The following is a 20,949-nucleotide window of genomic DNA, read 5'->3' on the forward strand; positions in this document are numbered from 1 at the left end:
TATTTGAGTATATATGATGAAATGTGTAGAAACTCATTCTATATAAGCAATTCGTTAGCTCGACTCAATTAAAACTCATTCATATATTGATAAATATATATATATATATATACACCTATGTGTATATACACACATATATGTAGTAACTAATAATATAAGCATACCACTTTTATAATTAAATATATAATATATAATTTAATTACTTATGTCATATAGTGAATATACTTCATAAATATATTTTATAATTTGTATAATAATTAGTCGATAAAATTTAATAATTTCATATACTAGTATGCGGGAACCATATATGAAATATATATATGCTATCATATTAAGTGCACGTATTAATAATATATATAGACATATAATATATTATTATTTTGGATAAATATCAACTAGTTAGACATTAATTATTTATAAAATTTTATAATTTAAAAGAGATTATACTTGTTAGTTGTATAAATTTAATATTAATTTTTTTTAATTATTAAATCTTATTAAAAAAATAATTTGAGCTCGAGCTCGAGTTCGGCTCGACTCAAATTTATTTGTAAAACGAGTTTGAATTGAGAGTTTGGCTTATCTAGTGGAGCTCGAACAAAAGATAAAAAAAAATCTCGATCTCAAATATTTTGAATGGAGCCGAATTCGACGAGCTAAAGGTTGGCTCGATTACATTCCTACGTGATAAAGGTCCTCGTAAGATATGGAACTAAAGTAAAACGACGTCATATTGGTTGCACATTTAAATCGAGATCGAGAAGCAAAAGTCCTCACCTCAGCTGAATTTTTCGGTCCATGGCGAAAGTAACCGAGCAAGCAAGCAGCGTACGAGTTCTGTGCCCAAAGCTCGTTCTCCGCAAGAACGAACCGGGCCTCCAATGGCTAATCGGGTCCCCATTTCTCCCGCCACTCACCATCGTCTCCACACTCCGATGCATCCACACCCGCTCTCCCCACGGCTTTCCCTCGCCCGATTACCTCAAAGAATCAGGTGCCAAATTCTCCTTTGTTTCTCAGGACACTAATAGATAAATACTTAAAAAAAAGATTTCTTTTCTATTTCGTTCTTTTCACATTTTGCTCTAACTTCGTTGATTTGTCTTTTTTTTTCCCTTCTTTTTTGATAAACTTATATCTTACGATTTGAGCAGAGGATATTCGGACGTTGCTACTTAAAGGTTTTGAAGTAATCGGAGCATTAGTTATTGGAAATTCGGAGTCCGAGAAGAACGCTAGCGAGGCAATCGATGCCGCCCGTAGATTGAAAAAGCTTCTTTCTGAAGGAGTATATCCAGAGGATGAGGTGACGATCGGTGCGGTTGCTGATTTGAATAATACTAGAGACGTTCAATTTTTCCGAACCAGATCGGATAATTCAAGGAGCCTGGAATTAGTTACTTCGGTGGTATATGATGAGCATCCGGAGAAGCATATTTGGGAGACGGGTTGTTTGCTGCGGTGCGAGCTTCCGATTAGGTTTCCAGTCTATTTTCCTGCAAAAAATGGGCCAGGTATATTGATCTTTGATAATGTATTTCCGTTGGCACTAATTACTTAGGTAAATTGATTTTTGCTTATCTACTTTTTGAAAAATATTGAGCTTTGGTATTGATTGGGTCTCAAATTTACAATGATTTTTATAGAGTTTATCATAAAGATTGAAAAATGTATATATCATTTTAAAGTGACTTTATTTTTATGCTAAGTAATTAAGGCCGGGACTTTTGAAGTACTGGACATTATGATTGGGTGGTTTTTGTTTGCGTAGACAATGGACTAACCAAGGAACAAGTTCCAAAAGCTCGTTCTTGCTTAATTGCATTGTCACGGGGGTACCATAGAAGTTATGGTGGCTATTGGTTGTTGGAGATGAGAGGTGGTGGCTAATAATGGTTGGAGGAGTGAAGTGGAAGTATATACTTTTGCAATTTGTTAATTATATAATAGCCAAAAAATTGGAGCCTAATCAACCCCCAAATCAAAATCTGGGTCATAAGCCATGGTGTGTGTGTGTGTGTGCGCTTTTTTTTTTTTTTTTAATAAGTAAAGGGTCATAAGCCATGGTGTTAAGAAAAAGTGGCATGCTAGATGTTCTAATAACAAAAGTGGCTGACATAAACATGTTGACAGGGACAAATCAAGTTAAGAAAAGACTGGAGTAAGAACTGGCCTCAAGTCGTTAGTATTTTAGGCTTTGTTGATTTTATACTCCTTTGTTGGGTTATCTTGTTTTCAGAGCTTATAACTTTTTTGTTTTAGGTTTCATGTTGGAAATATCTAATCATTTCTAACTTTACTATTAGTCTGATGCATGCATTAATGTAATCTAATGGATAGATACTTCATTATTTACCCTGTGGACATTTTGTTTATCAGATGCGGAGAAGATGTATTTGCGTGCGACTGAAGCAGTTGTTGCCAAGTTCAAAGACCCACAGGTTGTATATGTGGTAGAAACATTAAGCAAAGCCTCCACAGAAGTTCCTCGACCTGTCATTCTTCGTGGTGTAGAATTGGACTTTGACACAGCTCTTTCAAATATCAAACTGTTGGGTAAAGATGCTCATGATTCTGACCCAAAGTTTCTATCATGCGCGCACTTTTGTTTGAAAAGTAAATCTGACGGACCAATTTTGTCTGCAGAGGTAAGAAATAGCATATAAGATTTGTTGAGGCATTATAGTTATCAGATCCATGGGAGCTTGAATGGTTGCCTCTTTATTAGGTCATTTGTTTTACACTGCATCCTTCATACATTCACAACCCTCAAGGACTATTATCATTCTCTTTCCGTGACAAATTCTTGTACTTAGAATGCAGATATAATTCAACTAAGCGTTCTGCTTAATAGCTCAGAAAAGTGTGAGAAATCCTCTGCACCTGGTGCAGAATATATTCCAGGTACTGATTTCAGTGTTTGCTTTCTTCTAATTATTTCTGTGCATTTGAATAGTTTTCATAGTCCCTGTTTTATTGTTGATTTGGTTCCTTAAAGTCCTTTTTGAACTGTGGTTTCAGCTTTGGAAGAAGCCAGGCTTTTAGCTGTAAACTTTAAGCTAGAAGTGCTCTGTTATGCAGCCAAGGAGATTCCGGTGATGTATGCGGTTTTGAAGTTAATCATACCTGGTTTAGTTGATCAGTTGAATTCAATGAAGAATGTAATCTTGCCCAATCTCTTAACAGAACATCCTCAGGTAAGGCAACCCATTAGACGGATGAAATTCTACAGTTCTTCATGTTGTTAATTGTGCTGCAACTCCAATTCTACCTTCAACGTACATATATTACTAGCACCACATGGTTCCTTTGCCTCTGATTCCCCCTCTCCTATCTTTCGCTGTCAGTTCTTTTGGTGCAAAATGATCTTATGCGGTCAAGGCGTTATATTTGGATTGTGAAGCCTTGTCATTTCCAAAACTCGCTCTAGGTATTCTCAGTCCTTGGACACCCTTGCTCATGTACCTCATGGGAATGAATCTATACCCTCGCTCTCCACTCCTTATCTGTCAAGTGAGGAGATGCCATTTAGTCCAATGACCATTGGTGCTTTTGCCTTGTGCTTTCATTATCACGATTCCATACAAGGTGTCGTATCACAATATATTCTTGTCAATAACAATTGTTCATCTACTTACCAAAAAACAAAAAAACAACTACTCATCTATTAATTCCAGAAGATTTTCCTGCTTATTGGAAAATGCAAATACATTTTCATATTTTTTCCTTGGGTAGCTTAATCATATTCAGCATATCCCTTTTTTTGTTTCTACCGAAATTTTATTTTTGTTGTTTTTCTCTATTACAATTATTTTCCTAGAATACATAATCAAATTCTCATGTTTTTCAAGTAACTGGAAGTTTATGCATTCGCAGCTTTGTCCCTATCACTTTAATCCTCCTGGAGTTTTGCATCCAATAACTGTTATTTATGAACTGAATTATGGGGAGACAGAAATGAAGCAAGGTATGCAGCTTTTGATTGAACCTTCTCTGTTTTAGGCAATAACATATACCATGTACTTGGTAGGACCAGATAAAAGAAAGGACAGCCTTCTCAGATGAATGTTCCGTGATGGTTGTGAAGTTCCTTCTAATTTCTAGTACAGATCTCTGCTTTCTTCCTTTTACTAATCATGCCCGCAGTTTGAAATAATGAAATGTTTGACATCATTGCTGAGCCATTCAGAGAGTTTTCCTTTTTGACCTTCAAGATTAAATGAAAAGAAGGAAAACCAATTCTTACCAACTTACGTTTTTATTGATGAAAAGCATCCATTTCTATCGTAAAGAACAATGTCCTCAGAAGACTCAAGATGGTTGTCAGGTCACAATTTAGAACCAACACTTTTAACTTGGACTCCTTGCCTCAAATGAAAAGTGCCAAAATATTTTTTACTCTACTTGGTTCTATTTTTCTTTAAGAGAAGAATTGCATTGAGAAAGGAGTGTGCTTATCTATTTTGTAATTGGATGTACTCCTCTTATTTAAGCTGTTAGTATCACATTTGAGATTCTCAACCTAATCCTAATTTAGTGGTACTTGGTTTTTGCAGTTGATATTAGAAAATCCCTGCACTTGAGGCTGGGACTACCATCTGATCGTCCTCTCTTGAGAACTGCTAATGCCCTGGATTTGTCTACAACAAATAACAGTGCAAGGAATGACGCAATACGAAAAGGTAACATTCTCAAATAGAGGGGCAACATTCTCTGGAGTCAATGTTAATCTTTTGACTTTTGACTTCTCCATTTCTCCCTTCATCTTTCTGTATGTGTTGTTCGGTAACCTTTTGGTTGTCTATTTGATAATTCAGGTTCTACTTTGCTTAAAGATGTGCACATTGGAATTCCAAGCAGTGGTGGTTAGTCCCTCAGTGGCTTCTCTTTTTTCCCCTTCTTTTTCCTGCTTCCTCACTTGCATTTTCGGTGGATTTCTCCTGTCTTATGCAGTTCCGGGGGGTATTGTGTCTCTGATTCAAGGTTCTTATGAATACTATCATTATCTTCAAGACAGTTTCAATGATTCGGTAATGCAAGTTCTCTCTTTGAAGAGTATTTTAACATTTTGTTGAACATACATATTAATCTGTGACATCCTCTAGAGGTATTATTTGATAAAGAGTTTTGCTACTCATCATCCCACACACCACACTTATTTTTATTTATTTTTATATTTTTGGTTTTATTCCTCCTAAACTAATTGAGTTCTTCTACTCATCATCCATACACCACACATTTGATAAGGAAATAAATAATAAAAAAAAATCATGTGTGGTGTGGGTATGATGAGTAGAATTTTTCTTTGATAAATTGAAAGTCCCCTTTCCATTCTTCAGAATGGCAGGTTGGAAGAGCATGGAATTCATGTTTACAAATTACTGTGCTGACTTGTGCCAATAATTACATAGTTAATGCCATCTATATTTAGAGTCTCTTTAATGTTTTGCTACTATATTTTGCATTGAATATTATGTAATGTTTTACTTGATAATCATAATATAATAGTTAGACTACGAGTCATTAGATAGTTCATTTGTTTACAATTTTTGTGTCCCCCATAAAGTGGTGTTTAAGCTTGATATGTTGCTATTTAATTCTTTATGCATAGCCTTTCTTCAAGCATAATATCTATCCTAGAATCATATATCTTTTTTAAACTAAAGTATTAGCATAAACTATATCGATAGCTCTATGGGTTGTGTTTTGTGTTTTTGCCAATGTCTTTTATCTTAGGTTACTAGATTGATATAATTAGTGTTTCTCTCTCTCTCTCTCTGAATAGAGTCAATTTTAATTGACATGGATTTGAAGATATTCTTCTTTGGCGATTTCTAGTTAGTCATTATTTTCATATTAAGCAAAGAGGTTATTTGTTACTGTAGGGGATCTCTGTGTCTCACAAGACAGTGGGAGTCATATTTCTCTGCTTAAGATTGGACTTTAACACATAGCACTTTGTATATGTCCCGTATACACAGCTCTTGCCTATTCTTATGATCAATAAAATTTTGTTTACCTTTTAAAAAAAAAAATTGGATCAAGCAGTGGTCAAGTCACTCTTATAATTTCCTATTAAATAAAACAAACACTTTTTGCAATGTTTGATGGAATATTCTTCTCTATCAATAGTAGGTTTTGGCAAATTAAATACTTCTGTCATGATTATTTTTTGTACTTGAAGTCCTACTGAAGTAATTTAAATCTCACTTGCAAGGGCTGGGGTTGTGCTTACCGGTCCCTGCAGACTATCATTTCGTGGTTCAGACTCCAACACTACTCCTCCATAGATGTTCCTTCACATAGGTATGAACAGGTCACCGCATAGAATGCACAGCTCCAGAGTTTTTTTTTCTCCTTTAACCTGTTTGGGTAAATTGCTCTACAGATGCGCTGCTTTTGAAGTTTGATTTTGATGAACTATGTTACCTGAAGTTGTGTTGATTTTGATCTGTTATCAGTGCTATTAAGATTACCAGTATGGATCTAAAGGAAAATCACAACTATATGAATAGTGTCCTTGCTTATCATTATGGTGTCAATGTCATACCATCAAATCTAATGAACCAATTTAATTTATCAGGGAAATACAGCAGGCACTTGTAGAGATTGGCGATAAAGATGCTTCTTTTATTGGATCACGCGAATGGATTGGTGCCATTGAGTTGAGCTTTGTTTTAGACAAACTTCTAGGTGTAAGTATATCAAATTAAGCAATCGATATTTCTGTAGATTATCAAAGTGGTGCTCCCAAAGTATATTTACTGGATTGCATTTTGACACATGTGCATTAACGAGTTTGACAGGTTTGTTGCTGCTTTGAACAGGTCAGCTGCAGAGTCATAAACGTTACTTCTGGAGCTGAGCTTCCTGAAAAATGTCGAGAGCTGGCCTTGCACTTTGAGAATCAGGGAACGCCCATTATGATCGGTTAGTCGGATAAAACATGCTTTTTTCTTTTACTTTATCTGCCGTCTACTTGAGGCTTCTCCTAGGTAAAGATGTAGTGACTAATTACCTGTTAGGGTGCTCAGCATAGTGGTCAAAGGGCAGGCTTGGGATAATTGTATACTCAGACATGCAGGGTTTGATTCCGCCCTAGGGGTTCCTCTAGATTTCTTGATACACAATTCTGATAGATAGGGTCGTGTATCCAGGGTTTATTCTCCAGGATTAGGTCCAAAAAGCCCCTGCCTTGGTGAGGTTCCATGTTATAACCAAAAACCAACTCCTACTGCATCTTGTAGTATCAACACAATTACCTACTGAATATTAATGTAACACCCCGCTCTCTGATAAAGTCATTTTTTAAATTTTCGGGGAATCGGTATGCTGCTAAACTTGAACTTAAAAAAAAAAAAATTTCTTCTAACAAAGCGCTAGGTACAAAGATCCCTTATAATGCCATTTTTATTAAATACTTAAAATCCAAAAGAGAGTCTGCGGAGGCACTTATTTAAATTCAATAAAATCTCATGTGCTTATCAAAATAACTTATTAAACTTTAAATCATAAAATTGAACATGACATAAACTATCTAGGCCTCTATCTTGCCTCCCTGGCCAAGTCCTGTTCTACAGTCCCATCATCATAAATATCATTACTTGGGGTAGTTAAAAAATAAAAACATATAAAAATGAGTCGAATACTCAATAAACAACATATCATATAGTAAACATAGGCCCCGTTTGGATTGAGAAGTGATCTCAACTTATCTCATCTCATCTCATTATTACAACTTTTTCAAATTTTCACACTAAATATAATAAAAAATTTAACTTTTTCAAATTGCAAAACAATAATAATATTAAAAAATAATATTTTAACAATATTTTATTCAACTCATTTAAAACTATCTCATTTCATTTATTAATTCAAACGGGTCCTATAATAAACATAAGGTTTCTTGAAAAATATGCATACTCATAAATACATACGTAAATAACATGAACTTATCTTTTGCTTGTCATAGGTCGGTACGCATTGTTGACTCCTGTGAGTTAGGGTTAGTGAATCTAAGTAGATTCCGATTCCGCCCATGGTCACAGGTTGTGGAATCCATACATAAGGAAAACATACTGGGTGCACTATCAGCTTGTACAACCTAACAATGCAATATGCCCATAACATATGGTACCATCTTCATATAATAACATATGCCGTTATGTATCTTATCATGCATACTTTATCATAATCATACTTGCATACTTGTTATATCATAAATTTCAAATGAAATCGCATACTTTCATAAAATGTCGTGATACATATTTCCTCACATAAAATCATGATTTTTTTATAAATCTTTCAATGCACAACTCTTTTAATAAAACTATGAATTTTCATTAATAATTTATTGCATAAACTTCATATAAATTATGAATTTTCATAAAATATTTAATGCATGTCTTGCAACTAACATGAAACGTATGCATAAATATTTATGACTCGGGTACATAAAAATGGGCTTCCAATGGAAGGTGTACATGCATAATACTTTTATAAAAGATATCGTTTACCGTATATACGTGTTAGGGTATGATCATGTTACTTAACTTGTAACATTAATCGAATATTTCCGGCGTGAAATTGATCGCGTAAACTAGAAGAAGAGAGAAAACGTGAGGGATGCTGGTGGACTAGAAGTGCTCTGCGTGATTTTGGGTAAGCAGAAACTACATTGAGGCTTGAAGATGAATGAGATACACGTAAAGTGCATGAGACTGAGCGTATATATAATGAGTCTGTTTAAGAGTTTTAATGTGAAAATGATTTGTAGAATTGTAAAAGAGTTCTATTGGGGTATGAATCCTAGTGGAAGGTGGAGGCGTGCATGGCTTAGAGTTTGAGAAGACAGTCAGTTAAAGAGTTTTAACGTGAACATGACTTGTAGAGTTGTATCCTTGTTGGAATAGGATGACCACGAGTTCGAGTTGGACTCGGTCACGATCATTCAAGAAGAGAGTTTGAATTTAAAAACATGATCTAGTAATTCATTCAATGTAGGATTAGCAGTGACTGAGACTGCATAAGGGACTTCAACCAGTGATGATTTGAAATTGAAATAAATTACTAATGACCGATCTTTAAATTCTAAAAGGAGTATAACTCGTTCAATAAATAATAAATGAGATTTAACCTAGTTATTGAGCCTAATTAAAATTCATTATCAACCTCAATAATTTATTGATATCCAATATTGCTCATGAAATATAATTTAGGCCCAATAAAAATTATCAATATTCTGACCTTAGAATTATTGGACCTGGTCGTTACAATTAACCTCCTAACTAAAAGTAGTTGGGCTCCCCAAAACTTGCCGTAGATTTTATGAATTGTTATTTACCAGAATTAGACTCAATCGTCACTTTAATAAGTATTCATATAAACATAGGTGGAGGTGTTCTTGCATATACGCTATTGGGAGTCGATTACAATGAAGCAAGTGGAGATTGTGCATTCCTTATACTCGATCCTCATTATACCGGCAATGAAGACCTGAAGAAAATTGTAAATGGCGGGTGGTGTGGGTGGAAGAAGTCTGTTGACAGCAAGGGAAGGAGTTTCTTCTTACATGATAAGTTCTATAATCTTCTCTTGCCACAGCGTCCCAATATGGTATGATTTTACAACTCTGATAAAGTACAAAAGAGGTGGAGTTTCTGCCAACTTGGGAACTTTGAACTCCTAAGCAGAACAGGCAGCTTTCAGCAAGTTAACAAGCGGTAAGAGATATTTTCCTATGTTTAATACATACATAATTCAACAATAGTAGGCATTATCTTCTTAATATTTTGTTCTGTAATTTTAATTCTGTCTGCTGTGCTGAATTGCTTGCTCATTGCCATTGTTTCTGGCCGAATTTGGCTTGTGTTCAACTGAGGAATAAAAGCTATTCGCCCCAGTTTATTTATTCAAAGAACAATGTGCAAAACTAAGATACTCAACAAGTGCATAAAACGTAAAAACGTTGAACTCAATTATATAAATATATATGTAATCAGCCTTAAAAGAAAAGACATTTTAAAAAATTCACACTCAAGTGCAAGTATATTTTAATTAACGAATCACGAGCATGCAGATGCTACAATAACAAAAATTATTATTTGGACCCAAAAAGAAGTTGATAATATCTTTATCCAAACTTGAGAGTATCGTGGGAGAGAGATAGACTCATAATGTAAACTATATAATATTAATTAAACATCTAATATTATTTGGAAAATTCACGCGTACATAAATATAAATATATGTTGTATGGTCTTTATGTATCTATCTTTATCTCGCTTGAAGTTTTATATTTAATCATTAATGCTTTTAGCCTAAGATGTCACTCATTGCCAATAGACATATGCCCAACTTTTTATAAGAAAGTGAAGTGTAACACAATGGGAGAGATGTAAGAATTTGAAGCATTATGTAATTCCGTGTCAAACTCAAAAGGGACATTTTGGCAAAGGAAATATTATTATACTCCAATGTTGACGTGATATTGCCTATCATTACATTTTGTTTTGTTAAACAAGTTGATCCAAAGACTGGTAGGCAATGCTACATTTAACATAGTGAGATTAGGAGTAGGATATAATATAACTCCTTAATGAGAAATGATAGTTGCAGTAGTGAGTGTGCAAGTGCCGTGCAATCACTTTGAAAAAAGTGAATAAATACATGATCTACATAAAAAAATAATAATTTTTTAATAGTAGACTTTACTTTTTTTCAAAGTCACTGCACGGCATTTGCGCACTCTAGACTACACGTAGCATTACTCTTACTTAATATATTTTGAAAATTACAAAAATAATAAAAGTAGTGAGTTTCCATGATTTATTGGTAGAAACCTATCCATGAAAGATTTACTTTACTTTAAAGCATCAGATTCATGTAAGAGATATGTGATTAAAAACATAAAAGAGACAAAGTTACCATATGAAGTAGGAGTGAAAAATCATCTTCAAGGTATGTCATCACTAAACCTAATTGAGATCTAATAAAAGACTAAAATAAACAAAAATAATATGGCAAAAAATAAAACGTAATTTCTCCGAAGTTCAAACTGTCTTTCATTTTGTTTTAATGATTATTAGATGATCACAAGGGTGAAAAAAAAATTGGTGAACGATCAAACCGGTGGGTTCGGTCCGATGTCGGTTTCATTTTTCTCAAAATCGGTTGAAATTGGTCTGGTTTCTATTTTCTTTTTTCTAACATCAGATCGAACTGGTTCATATATATATTATATAAATTATATAATATATAATTATATATAAAATAATTTTATATTATATGTTAAATTGATAATTAATATAACATTAAAATTTAAAATCCTATTATTCTTGCAGTGTAATAATCTAACAACATAAAATTAATCTTATAAATCCCAATATAACATTTAATATAACATTATCTTTATTACATAAAATTTTAATCTTAAACATGAAAATTTGATCATATGTTATTAATATAAACTATATATATATATATTAAGAATAAATACATTTTTTAGCATAACAAATTATAATATATATTCTTTTTTATAAATATATTTCTATATATTTGATCATATACATTCATATAAAAAGTGTATGTAACTATCATATTATTATTAACATATATATGTAACTAATGATATTATCACTAACATATATAATCAAATATATAAATAAGTTAGACGCTAACATATTATCACTAGCATATTATCACTAACATATTATCACTAATATATATATATATATATGATACTATTATACACACACACACACACACACACACTAATACTAATAGTCTAATACTATTAGTAATTAACTATATATAAATAACTATATAAGTCACTATAGAATTAGTAGTTATATTAATACTATATCATTATATGATGCTATAGTATTAGTAGATAACTATATACATATTATTATATCATTATATCACCATATAATATATATATATATATAGCGTTAGTATGGTATACTAATACTGTATATAATGGGCCATAATGGGCGTGGATTAATAGTATATATTAGTATTAATACTAAGTATACTATTAGTAATCTACTATATATAAATAACTATACATTATCACTATATATTATAATATATCATTATAGTATTACTATATTATTATATACTTTAACATATATAGTATATATAAATATACTATATATATAATATATCGGAAAAATCGGATAGGAACCGGTAAAACTGGAAGTACTAGTTTAGGAGTGTAACTAGTGCGGTATTAGTTCCTCAAATCTCAAAACCGGTGTAAACCGATTTAGTCGGACCGAATTGGACCGTTTACACCTCCAGATGATCAAAGATTTTCATTTAATCCCAATTTAAAGCATAATTACAATTTGACCATATTAAAATTAATGTGACAAAATTTTAACGATCATACTTTTAAAGAACATGTACTAAAATACATGTTTTAGATTTGTGTTTTTAAGTTAGAGGGCTGCTAGAGATACAAAGGGATCCCACATGTGTACATTTTTCCTAACCCCTCATTTCCCCTTTTCCCTCTCTCTCCTCTTTCCCCCTTCAGCCATGCACTTCAGCCATGCGCTTCAGCCGTGCGCCTCACCCAACTCGGTCTCCCAGCCACAGCAGCGCCGCTGCTGCTCGCCGACCACTACCAGCGGCCGTTCCCCCTCATCGGTGACCTCTCGACCAGACCCAGCCCCCCACAGTGCAGCCCCTCTCCTCTTCTTCGTTCCGAAATCGAGCCCCTCACACGGCTTCTCCCTCTCGCCGTTGCCAGCACCGCCGTCCCAGCCCAACTGCACCACCACACCCAGTCCCTCGTCGGCATAAAGCTTCTCCCCCAGCCACCGCACCCAGCCCCTCTCTCTCCCTTCTCCCCGAGTAGCGTCTCCCTCTCTCGGTAAAGCACCTCCCTCTCTCCCTTATAGGCGCTCCACGCCGGCGGTGCCACTTGGACCGCCGGCATCTTTTGTCCACCATGAGGTGGTCCCCAACCACCATGGCCGGCACGGGGAGCGAGCACGGGGAGATGGCAGAGGGTGGGAACGGGGAGAGGGGGAGAAATGAAAAGAAAAAAAAATAGGGAAGATGTGGCACACTATTAGTGTGCCACATCAGTGTGTGAGATTCCTTTGTGGAATCCCTTTGTGTTTATAGTGTTTTCCTTAAGTTATAAAGTGTTAAAGCATAAGTGATTTAATAAATGTGACTAGCGATAATAAACTTAAAAATGAAAATAATTATTTATTAAGAAGTAATTTGTACATATCTAAGGCGTATAAAACTCATGTAGGCATTTGAAAAGAATGAGACCCATATGGAAAACAAAACTTTTTTACAATGAATTTTACTTTTTTTTTCAAAAATTACGACTCCAAATCTAAATCTAGCATTACTCTTGTCTATTTTTAAATGAGAGAACTATTATTTTTACAAAAGATAAATTGAACTTGAAAGGGTAAATCAACATGTAAAACCATTTTTATAGGGTTAGTATGTGGACCATGTAATTCTTAAAAATGTAATGCTATATGAAAAAATCTACTCAACTACCGGTTTATTATCGCACACCACACGAACCCAATCTATGGCCCCGCGTCACGGTTCTTCCCTGTCACCCATCACTTCCCCAAGCTTCCCTCAGCCATCCTTTTCTCCCTCAGACTTGAGCCTTCTTCGTTCCTCACCCCAGCGCCCATCTCTTCTCCCTCACAAATGCCCATCTCTTCTCCCTCAACTCGATCTTACTCTTCCCTCACCCATCACCCCGACGCCCCTCATCCTAGAAAATGCTATTTTTCGTCCTCAACGAGGATCCCATCTCCCTCACCTCCTTCAGTCTCGATTTGTCTCTCACCGAGCCCTCTTTGTAAGGTGCTAACATCGGCCATTTCTCTCACTCTCAAACTCTGAACAATGGATTGAGGTTCTCTTGCAAACTCCAGACATCGCAGAAAGACCCAACTCCACCAATCTCTCCATCGTAGACGTCAATAACCCAAGGTGAGCCCCTTTCCGTCTCAATCTCTCTCCCTCCATATGGATTTTGGTACTTTTTATGCATCTCAGCTTGTGTTTCAATTCTTCAAGTGTTAAGGGGCTCGGTTACGAAGATGAAGAATGAAGGGGGAAGAAAGTTGCAGTCTTGGCTGCGGGGAGAGAGAAGACGTAAGGAAGAATCTGGAAATTGGAATGTCGAAGAGATGAGAAGGAAGGAACCAGAGAGGATACAACCAATTGAACCACTGCCTTTTGCTTTTCCACCAAAGAACATTTTATGATTAGAACTAAAAGAAAAACATCTGATCTGAGTTTTTTTTTTTTTTTTTTCCTTTTATTGGAATTAAAAGTGGAACAAAACTGAACTCCAAGTGAAGTTGGAGCCTCGAGCATTCCCAGTGTACATGACTGTCACCTCCTAAAAGAAGAAGGGTAAAAGAGGAAATGCACAATTTGTTTAAAAAATAAAAAAGTCACATAAGTGGTGTGTGGAAGTTGAGAGAATAGTAGGAGGTTGTATATCAGCACTCAATGCTATATATAGTCTTGGAGTATACAGTCTTTGTGTACTCTCTTTGAAAAAAATAGGGGTCACTATTAAAGAAATATTTTTTCATGTGAATCACAGATTTATCAATTTTTTTTCAAAAAAATACGCGAGGATTGCACATTCCAAAACAACAAATATCATTCTTCTTCTTAAAAAAAATAAGATAAATTTGGCATAGTTTGAAATTTGAAAAAGCACAAAATGAATAGGGGCAATTAGGTAAATTAATCATTGATCACATGTTAAAAGGACCCTAAACCAGGTGGGCGAAGGATTGTCGGGTGGAGCCCAAAGAATGGGTGGAAGTAGGGGTGGAAAAAAAATGGAAAACCGGTTGAAACAGACCGAATTTGTGAGTTCGGTTTGGTTTGTAAATAGTCCGGTGTGGTACCGGTTCTTAAGAATAGAAACCGGTTTTAAACCAATGCGTTATTGATTTTCATATTTTGAAAACCAATTTAAACCGAATTGGACCGATATATATTTATAATTTTTTTATATTATATATAACTTTTTATATTATATCATATATATTATATGCTAAATTGCTAATTAATATAACATGAAATTCTAACCTTATTATTGAAGTCTATTAATCTCATAACATAAAATTAATCTTATAATTTTTAATATAACATTTGATATAACATATAAATTTTAATCTTATAATATAAAATTAGTTTTGATATACATTATTACATATATAGATATATATACATATATATCAAGGATAAACACATTTTTTGACATAATAAATTATAATATATATTTTTTTGTAAATAATTTTTTACACATTTGATCATATATACTTATATAAAAAATCTAAAATTTATATAGACTATAGTTAAATTTAATATTATATTAATATGTGCTAATTATTATAAAATAATATACTTATACTATAATATAAATAGATTAATAGTTTAATATATATTAACATCATATTATTATTAATATAAAAAATTTGTAAAATTGAAAAAATTAAATTAGATTGAATCGAAACTGAAAAAATTAAAAGTTTCAATGTCGATAAATGAATAAATTCTTAAATTTTTAAAACGGGTAGAGTGGTAAAATGTTGCAAAACCGGATTGAATCGGACGCCAAGGCCACCGAAAGTTATCGAAAATAACAATTAACACCTCCAAGTTTCCAACACTCCATATAAATACGACACACAGTCACGGGGACAGACTCTCGCGATCTCATCCTTTACACTTCCAGACTTCCTAAATTCTCATCCGCTTTCTCGCTCTCATTCTCTCTTCTGGATTGAGAAAGAAAGGAAACGTACGCCCAGCGGAATTATTTGGATTTTCCGGCGCTCCAGAATCTGTGACCTCTTTGATCTTTGGTTTTTGGATCTTCTTCTTCTCCGGCTTTCCTTTTCTTTTGTGTGTGATTGGGGGGGAGGAGATCCGGTTGCTTCTCTCCTCTTCTGTCTTGGCTCGAGATCCGGGCCAGGCACAGAAGAATCGGATTCATTTCTTTATTCGAGTTCTCTCAGTTCACTAGGTGCTTGGCAGGTTCTTTCTCTCTGTCCTCTTACTGTATATGTGTGTGTTGCTGTTGGGAGTAATATTCTGTTTCAATTAGGAGAAAAGGTGTGGGAACGAAATGGAATAAACAATAAAGTACAGAATCCTAGATTTTCTCATTGTTTGTCACTTGACCAAGCGGTAACTTCCGCTGTATTTTCTGAGTGAGATATCTCTTTGGCTTGCAGGACGTGTGTGCTCACTTTCTCATTATTATTGCGCTCTCTATATAAGCTGGTATTGGATTTGCAATCGCGCTCTCTGCTTAATGCTATACTGTTTTAAAACTGGTTGCGAGGATTTACTTGACAGATTATGTTAATCTGTAGTAAATCATCGATTTTTTTTAGTTCTTTTCATTCTGAACAATAAAGACGGCATTTCCATTTATTAGAACAAGGTGGAATGTGTGACTCTAATTTGTAGGGGAAATGGAAAGTCGGGTTGTTTTGGCAAAAACCTAACAAAACTAATATTGAAATTGCTACTTTGTTCTCGTTCTTGATGTGATTATTATTATGTGCTGTAATATATTTCTCCCTTCCTTCCGTTTGTATATAGGATTGTAGTGTAAATGGCCTCGAACAAGAGATTTCTGACGGATGACCAGAGGGCACTGTTAAAGATAGCCAGCCAGAATGTGGAGAGTTTGTCTTCTTCTCCGAAATCCTCCACATCTTTGCTTTCTGAACATATCGTGAAAGCTCCTGCTGGTGGCAAGGCCCAAACTGCTGGTATTGCTGTGAGGCATGTGCGCCGGTCGCACTCGGGGAAGTTTGTGCGGGTGAAGAAGGGTGAGTCCGTGTGGCATTTTGATACAGTCCCTAATTTTGTTTAATTTACCTGTTTCTGCGTCAGTTTCACTAAATGGGCTTGCTTTCTGGGATGAATTATTTATGGCGTAGCTGGTGGACTATTTTAATGACCGAGCTAGTAATGGTTATACTGTTTCATCACTGGCTGACTAGATTTTTATCATCCAAATGGGTAGAGCTGGGCCAAATGGCTCAACAATAAATTAAGGTAAGTTCAAAGGTTCATCAATAAAATTCTTGTTTTACTGATAAAAAAATGGTAAGTTCATAGGTTATGTGTGCACACCCTGCACACACATGTATGGAAATCATAGTTGAGTGATGGATGCATATCTGTTAATTGTGTTAAAAAATTGATCAAAATAAGGTTTGAGTAGAAATGAATAAGGTCTTATGGCACGATCATTATATCTTTTCTATTAGGGCAATGCTAGGGCCACCGAGGAATTGTACCGACTGTAATTTTTTTCTTTTTTTAAAGCATTTTTTATATATTTAAAAAAATACAAATAAATAAACAAACACAATACTAAAAAATGAACAAACACATCCTAAAAAGAAAAAGAAAAAAAGCCTAAGCGGTACAAATGATAGGTACACTATGTCGGTGTACCTATCATTTTCCTTTCTATTATTAGTGCACTCAAGCCCAGTCCTACTTATGGTTGACATATATCATTTTCCTTTTGCGATGTGGAAATTAATAACACGGTTTATTATAAGAGCCTGAGATGTACTTATAAAAAAAAAAAAGTGTCTGAGATGTGTATACATTCCATCTTTATTTTTCTCAAAATTCAATTGAAAGGAGAACTGTTTCCATATGCTCTTCTGACTTCCTTGTATCGCTAAACTAGCGCGCATAGGCAACACTCTTGTATATGTCCCGACGGGCTTTGTTGCCTTTTCATGGTCAATAAAATTTTTGTTTATCTATAAAAAAAAAAACGTGGTCTTCTGAAAAGATTTTTTTCTTCTAATATAGTTTGTTTATAAGAAAAAATCTTTTGGACCACTGGTGTAGTCCTTGCATCCTGTCAACTATCAGGTTTAGTAATTTTGATGTGAGTCCAGTGTATGGTCTTGATAAATGATTGATTTTTACCTGATATCCTGATGTGAACCATAAATGCTTTGATTTGCTCAAGAATCTCCTTCTGCATCCGGCCCCGTTCTCTCTTTCTCCCAGCTTTAGGATGTAATCCAAGGTAGCTGAATGACTTGGGTAGGTTTGGGGGGTGAGATGAGAATTTTGTGTTTTGTTTTGAAGTTTAAAATATTAAGTTTTAATATTATTATTGTTTTGGGATTTGAAAAATGTTTATTGGGATTTGAAAAAGTTGAATTGTTTATTATATTTTGTATGGGGATTTGAAAAAGGTGTAATGATAAGATGAGATGAGATGAGAATTTTGTGTTTTGGTTTTGGCCCCAAACCTGCCCTTAGTCTTCTTCTCTTCTTCACTTATTTTAGTTTCAGAATATGATGGTATTAGTGGTTTCTCAATGCTTCTTTCATTGTGTAATAACGAGGTATTTTCTCTTCAACTAATGGCTGCAGATGGTGCTGGTGGCAAAGGCACATGGGGAAAACTCCTTGACACTGATGGTGAATCCCATCTTGATCAGAATGACCCAAATTATGACAGTGGCGAGGTAATTTCTGCTAATAATGCATATTTTCTGGTTAGGTATATTGACTATCATCTTGGGATTTTAATTTACACTTGGTGCTAACAGCACATTACTTCTATACTGGGGTGAGGTTTTTCTACCCTATTAATTTTTGTTGTTGTTACTGTGTATGCTGCTCTTCTCTTATCTTCACTTTTTACAGGAACCATATCAGCTTGTGGGATCAACTGTATCAGACCCCTTAGATGAATACAAGAGAGCTGTTGTCTCCGTAATAGAGGAATACTTCAGCACCGGAGATGTGGATTTGGCAGCTTCTGACCTCAGAGAACTAGGGTCAAGTGAATATCATCCTTACATTATTAAGCGGCTTGTTTCCATGGCCATGGACAGACATGATAAGGAGAAAGAAATGGCTTCTGTTCTGCTTTCAGCTTTGTATGCCGATGTCATTAGTCCTAACCAGATACGTGATGGATTTTTCATGCTTCTTGAATCTGCTGACGACCTTGCAGTGGACATACTGGATGCAGTTGACATCCTCGCCTTGTTCCTGGCTCGTGCTGTGGTTGATGACATTGTTCCTCCAGCTTTCCTGACCCGGGCAAAGAAGGGACTGCCTGAATCTTCCAAGGGAGTTCAGGTTATCCAAATTGCTGATAAGAGCTATCTCTCAGCTCCACACCATGCAGAACTTGTGGAGAAGAGGTGGGGTGGTAGCACTCACATCACTGTTGAGGAAGTGAAGAAAAAGATTGCTGATCTGTTGAGGGAATATGTGGAAAGCGGAGATACTATTGAGGCCTGTAGGTTCATAAGGGACTTAGGAGTTTCATTCTTTCATCATGAGGTTGTTAAGAGGGCTTTGGTACTTGCCATGGAAATTCGAACAGCAGAACCACTAATATTAAAGCTATTAAAGGAAGCATCTGAGGAAGGCCTGATAAGTTCCAGTCAAATGGTAAAGGGTTTCTCTCGGTTGGCAGAGAGCCTTGACGACCTTTCTCTTGACATTCCATCAGCAAAAGCCTTGTTCCAGTCACTTGTTCCCAAGGCAATCTCTGAAGGATGGCTTGATGCTTCATTTGTGAAGTCCTCGGCAGAAGATGGAGAGATACCAAATGATGCAAAGGTGAGGCGGTATAAGGAAGAGGTTGGGACAATAATTCATGAGTATTTTCTCTCAGATGATATTCCTGAACTCATCCAGAGCCTTGTAGATCTTGGGGCACCTGAGTATAACCCAATTTTTTTAAAGAAGCTGATCACCCTTGCTATGGATAGGAAGAACAGAGAGAAAGAAATGGCATCTGTTCTACTGGCCTCTCTGCATAGTGAGATCTTCTCAAGTGAAGATATAGCTAATGGTTTTGTCATGCTTTTGGAATCTGCTGAAGATACAGCCCTGGACATTCTGGATGCTTCAAATGAACTCTCTCTGTTTCTTGCTAGGGCTGTGATTGATGATGTCTTGGTTCCACATAATTTAGAAGAGATGAACAGCAAGTTGTCACCGAATTCCAGTGGGAGTGAGACTGTACGGATGGCCAGAGCACTCCTTTCTGCCCGTCATGCTGGTGAGAGGATCTTGAGGTGTTGGGGAGGGGGGAGTGGTTGGGCTGTGGAGGATGCCAAGGACAAGATCTTAAAGCTTTTAGAGGAGTATGAAAGCGGGGGTGTTGTTGCCGAAGCCTGCCAATGTATTCGTGATCTTGGCATGCCTTTCTTTAACCACGAGGTGGTGAAGAAGGCATTGGTCATGGCTATGGAAAAGAAGAATGACAGAATGCTTGATCTGCTGCAGGAATGTTTCACTGAAGGGCTGATCACGATCAACCAGATGACAAAAGGCTTTGCCCGGATCAAGGATGGTCTCGATGATCTTGCCCTTGACATTCCAATTGTACGGGAGAAATTCAGCTTTTATGTAGAACACGCCCAGAAGAAGGGGTGGCTCCTACCATCCTTGGGTTCATCGGCTACAGATGATTCGCTAACTCGAGCTGCAGCTTCTTGAGAAAAGCATATGTTTTCATTTGTTATTCTCATGCATGTATGTTGTTGTCCGTTGCCTGATTTTACGAATGAAATGATGCTTGGCGCTTTCAACGGGGAGACAGAAATATGGTATGCTTGGATTCCTTCTGATGCTTTCTCCAGCTGATGTATAAATTTGTTTTTTTTTTTTTAAATAAATTTTATTGACAGATTGTTAGGGCTTCCTTTTTTTTTTTTTTTTTAATGCATGCAATATGATGGCCAGGGTTATATTTTTCTTCAACATTCCTTGACAGCCTTCTTTGTTTAGTTCTCCTAAGTTTTTCTATTTGCTATGGACTTAGATGAATAAATCAACATTAGGTCTGATATGAGTATCTTTTTTTACATCAGATCACTAAAAACTTGCTCGAGATGTTGTTTCACATTTATA

The 20,949-nt window shown here is 35.4% G+C and overlaps 2 protein-coding genes across 6 annotated transcripts; both read left to right on the forward strand.

The window, feature by feature from the left end:
* Nucleotides 1–763: 763 nt before the first annotated feature.
* On the forward strand, nt 764–9,910 carry LOC108980904 (probable Ufm1-specific protease). Of its 2 annotated transcripts, none has more exons than XM_018951954.2 (13): nt 764–994; nt 1,155–1,514; nt 2,380–2,648; nt 2,817–2,904; nt 3,022–3,197; nt 3,877–3,967; nt 4,557–4,682; nt 4,818–4,865; nt 4,954–5,030; nt 6,218–6,306; nt 6,584–6,695; nt 6,807–6,930; nt 9,392–9,910. In XM_018951954.2, exons 1-13 carry the CDS (start codon nt 799–801, stop codon nt 9,619–9,621), a joined length of 1,986 nt encoding a protein of 661 aa, XP_018807499.1. In that variant the 5' UTR covers nt 764–798; the 3' UTR covers nt 9,622–9,910. The 2 variants fall into 2 exon arrangements, with proteins under 2 accessions (XP_018807499.1, XP_018807500.1); XM_018951955.2 differs by having other exon boundaries at nt 765–994; nt 6,828–6,930.
* Nucleotides 9,911–15,725: 5,815 nt separating this feature from the next.
* LOC108980899 (MA3 DOMAIN-CONTAINING TRANSLATION REGULATORY FACTOR 1-like) lies at nt 15,726–20,659 on the forward strand. Of its 4 annotated transcripts, none has more exons than XM_018951944.2 (5): nt 15,726–16,056; nt 16,257–16,305; nt 16,630–16,862; nt 18,445–18,539; nt 18,721–20,659. In XM_018951944.2, the coding sequence occupies exons 3-5, from the start codon at nt 16,643–16,645 to the stop codon at nt 20,533–20,535; spliced, it is 2,130 nt and encodes a 709-aa protein (XP_018807489.1). In that variant the 5' UTR covers nt 15,726–16,056; nt 16,257–16,305; nt 16,630–16,642; the 3' UTR covers nt 20,536–20,659. The 4 variants fall into 4 exon arrangements, with proteins under 4 accessions (XP_018807489.1, XP_018807490.1, XP_018807488.1 ...); XM_018951945.2 differs by having other exon boundaries at nt 15,726–16,045; XM_018951943.2 differs by lacking the exon at nt 16,257–16,305.
* Nucleotides 20,660–20,949: the final 290 nt, after the last annotated feature.

The sequence above is a fragment of the Juglans regia genome, chromosome 9 (genome assembly GCF_001411555.2).
Source record: "Juglans regia cultivar Chandler chromosome 9, Walnut 2.0, whole genome shotgun sequence".
Taxonomy (NCBI): domain Eukaryota; kingdom Viridiplantae; phylum Streptophyta; class Magnoliopsida; order Fagales; family Juglandaceae; genus Juglans; species Juglans regia.

Bases quoted from the DNA above. Each gene is read 5' to 3' on its own strand.
- LOC108980899 (XM_018951944.2), top strand. From the start codon at position 16,643: ATGGCCTCGAACAAGAGATTTCTGACGGATGACCAGAGGGCACTGTTA. The intron at 16,863-18,444 runs GTGAGTCCGTGT...TAATGGCTGCAG, and splicing joins GTTTGTGCGGGTGAAGAAGG to ATGGTGCTGGTGGCAAAGGC. The intron at 18,540-18,720 runs GTAATTTCTGCT...CACTTTTTACAG, and splicing joins CAAATTATGACAGTGGCGAG to GAACCATATCAGCTTGTGGG.
- LOC108980904 (XM_018951954.2), top strand. From the start codon at position 799: ATGGCGAAAGTAACCGAGCAAGCAAGCAGCGTACGAGTTCTGTGCCCA. The intron at 4,866-4,953 runs GTTAGTCCCTCA...TGTCTTATGCAG, and splicing joins TGGAATTCCAAGCAGTGGTG to TTCCGGGGGGTATTGTGTCT. The intron at 5,031-6,217 runs GTAATGCAAGTT...CTCACTTGCAAG, and splicing joins AAGACAGTTTCAATGATTCG to GGCTGGGGTTGTGCTTACCG.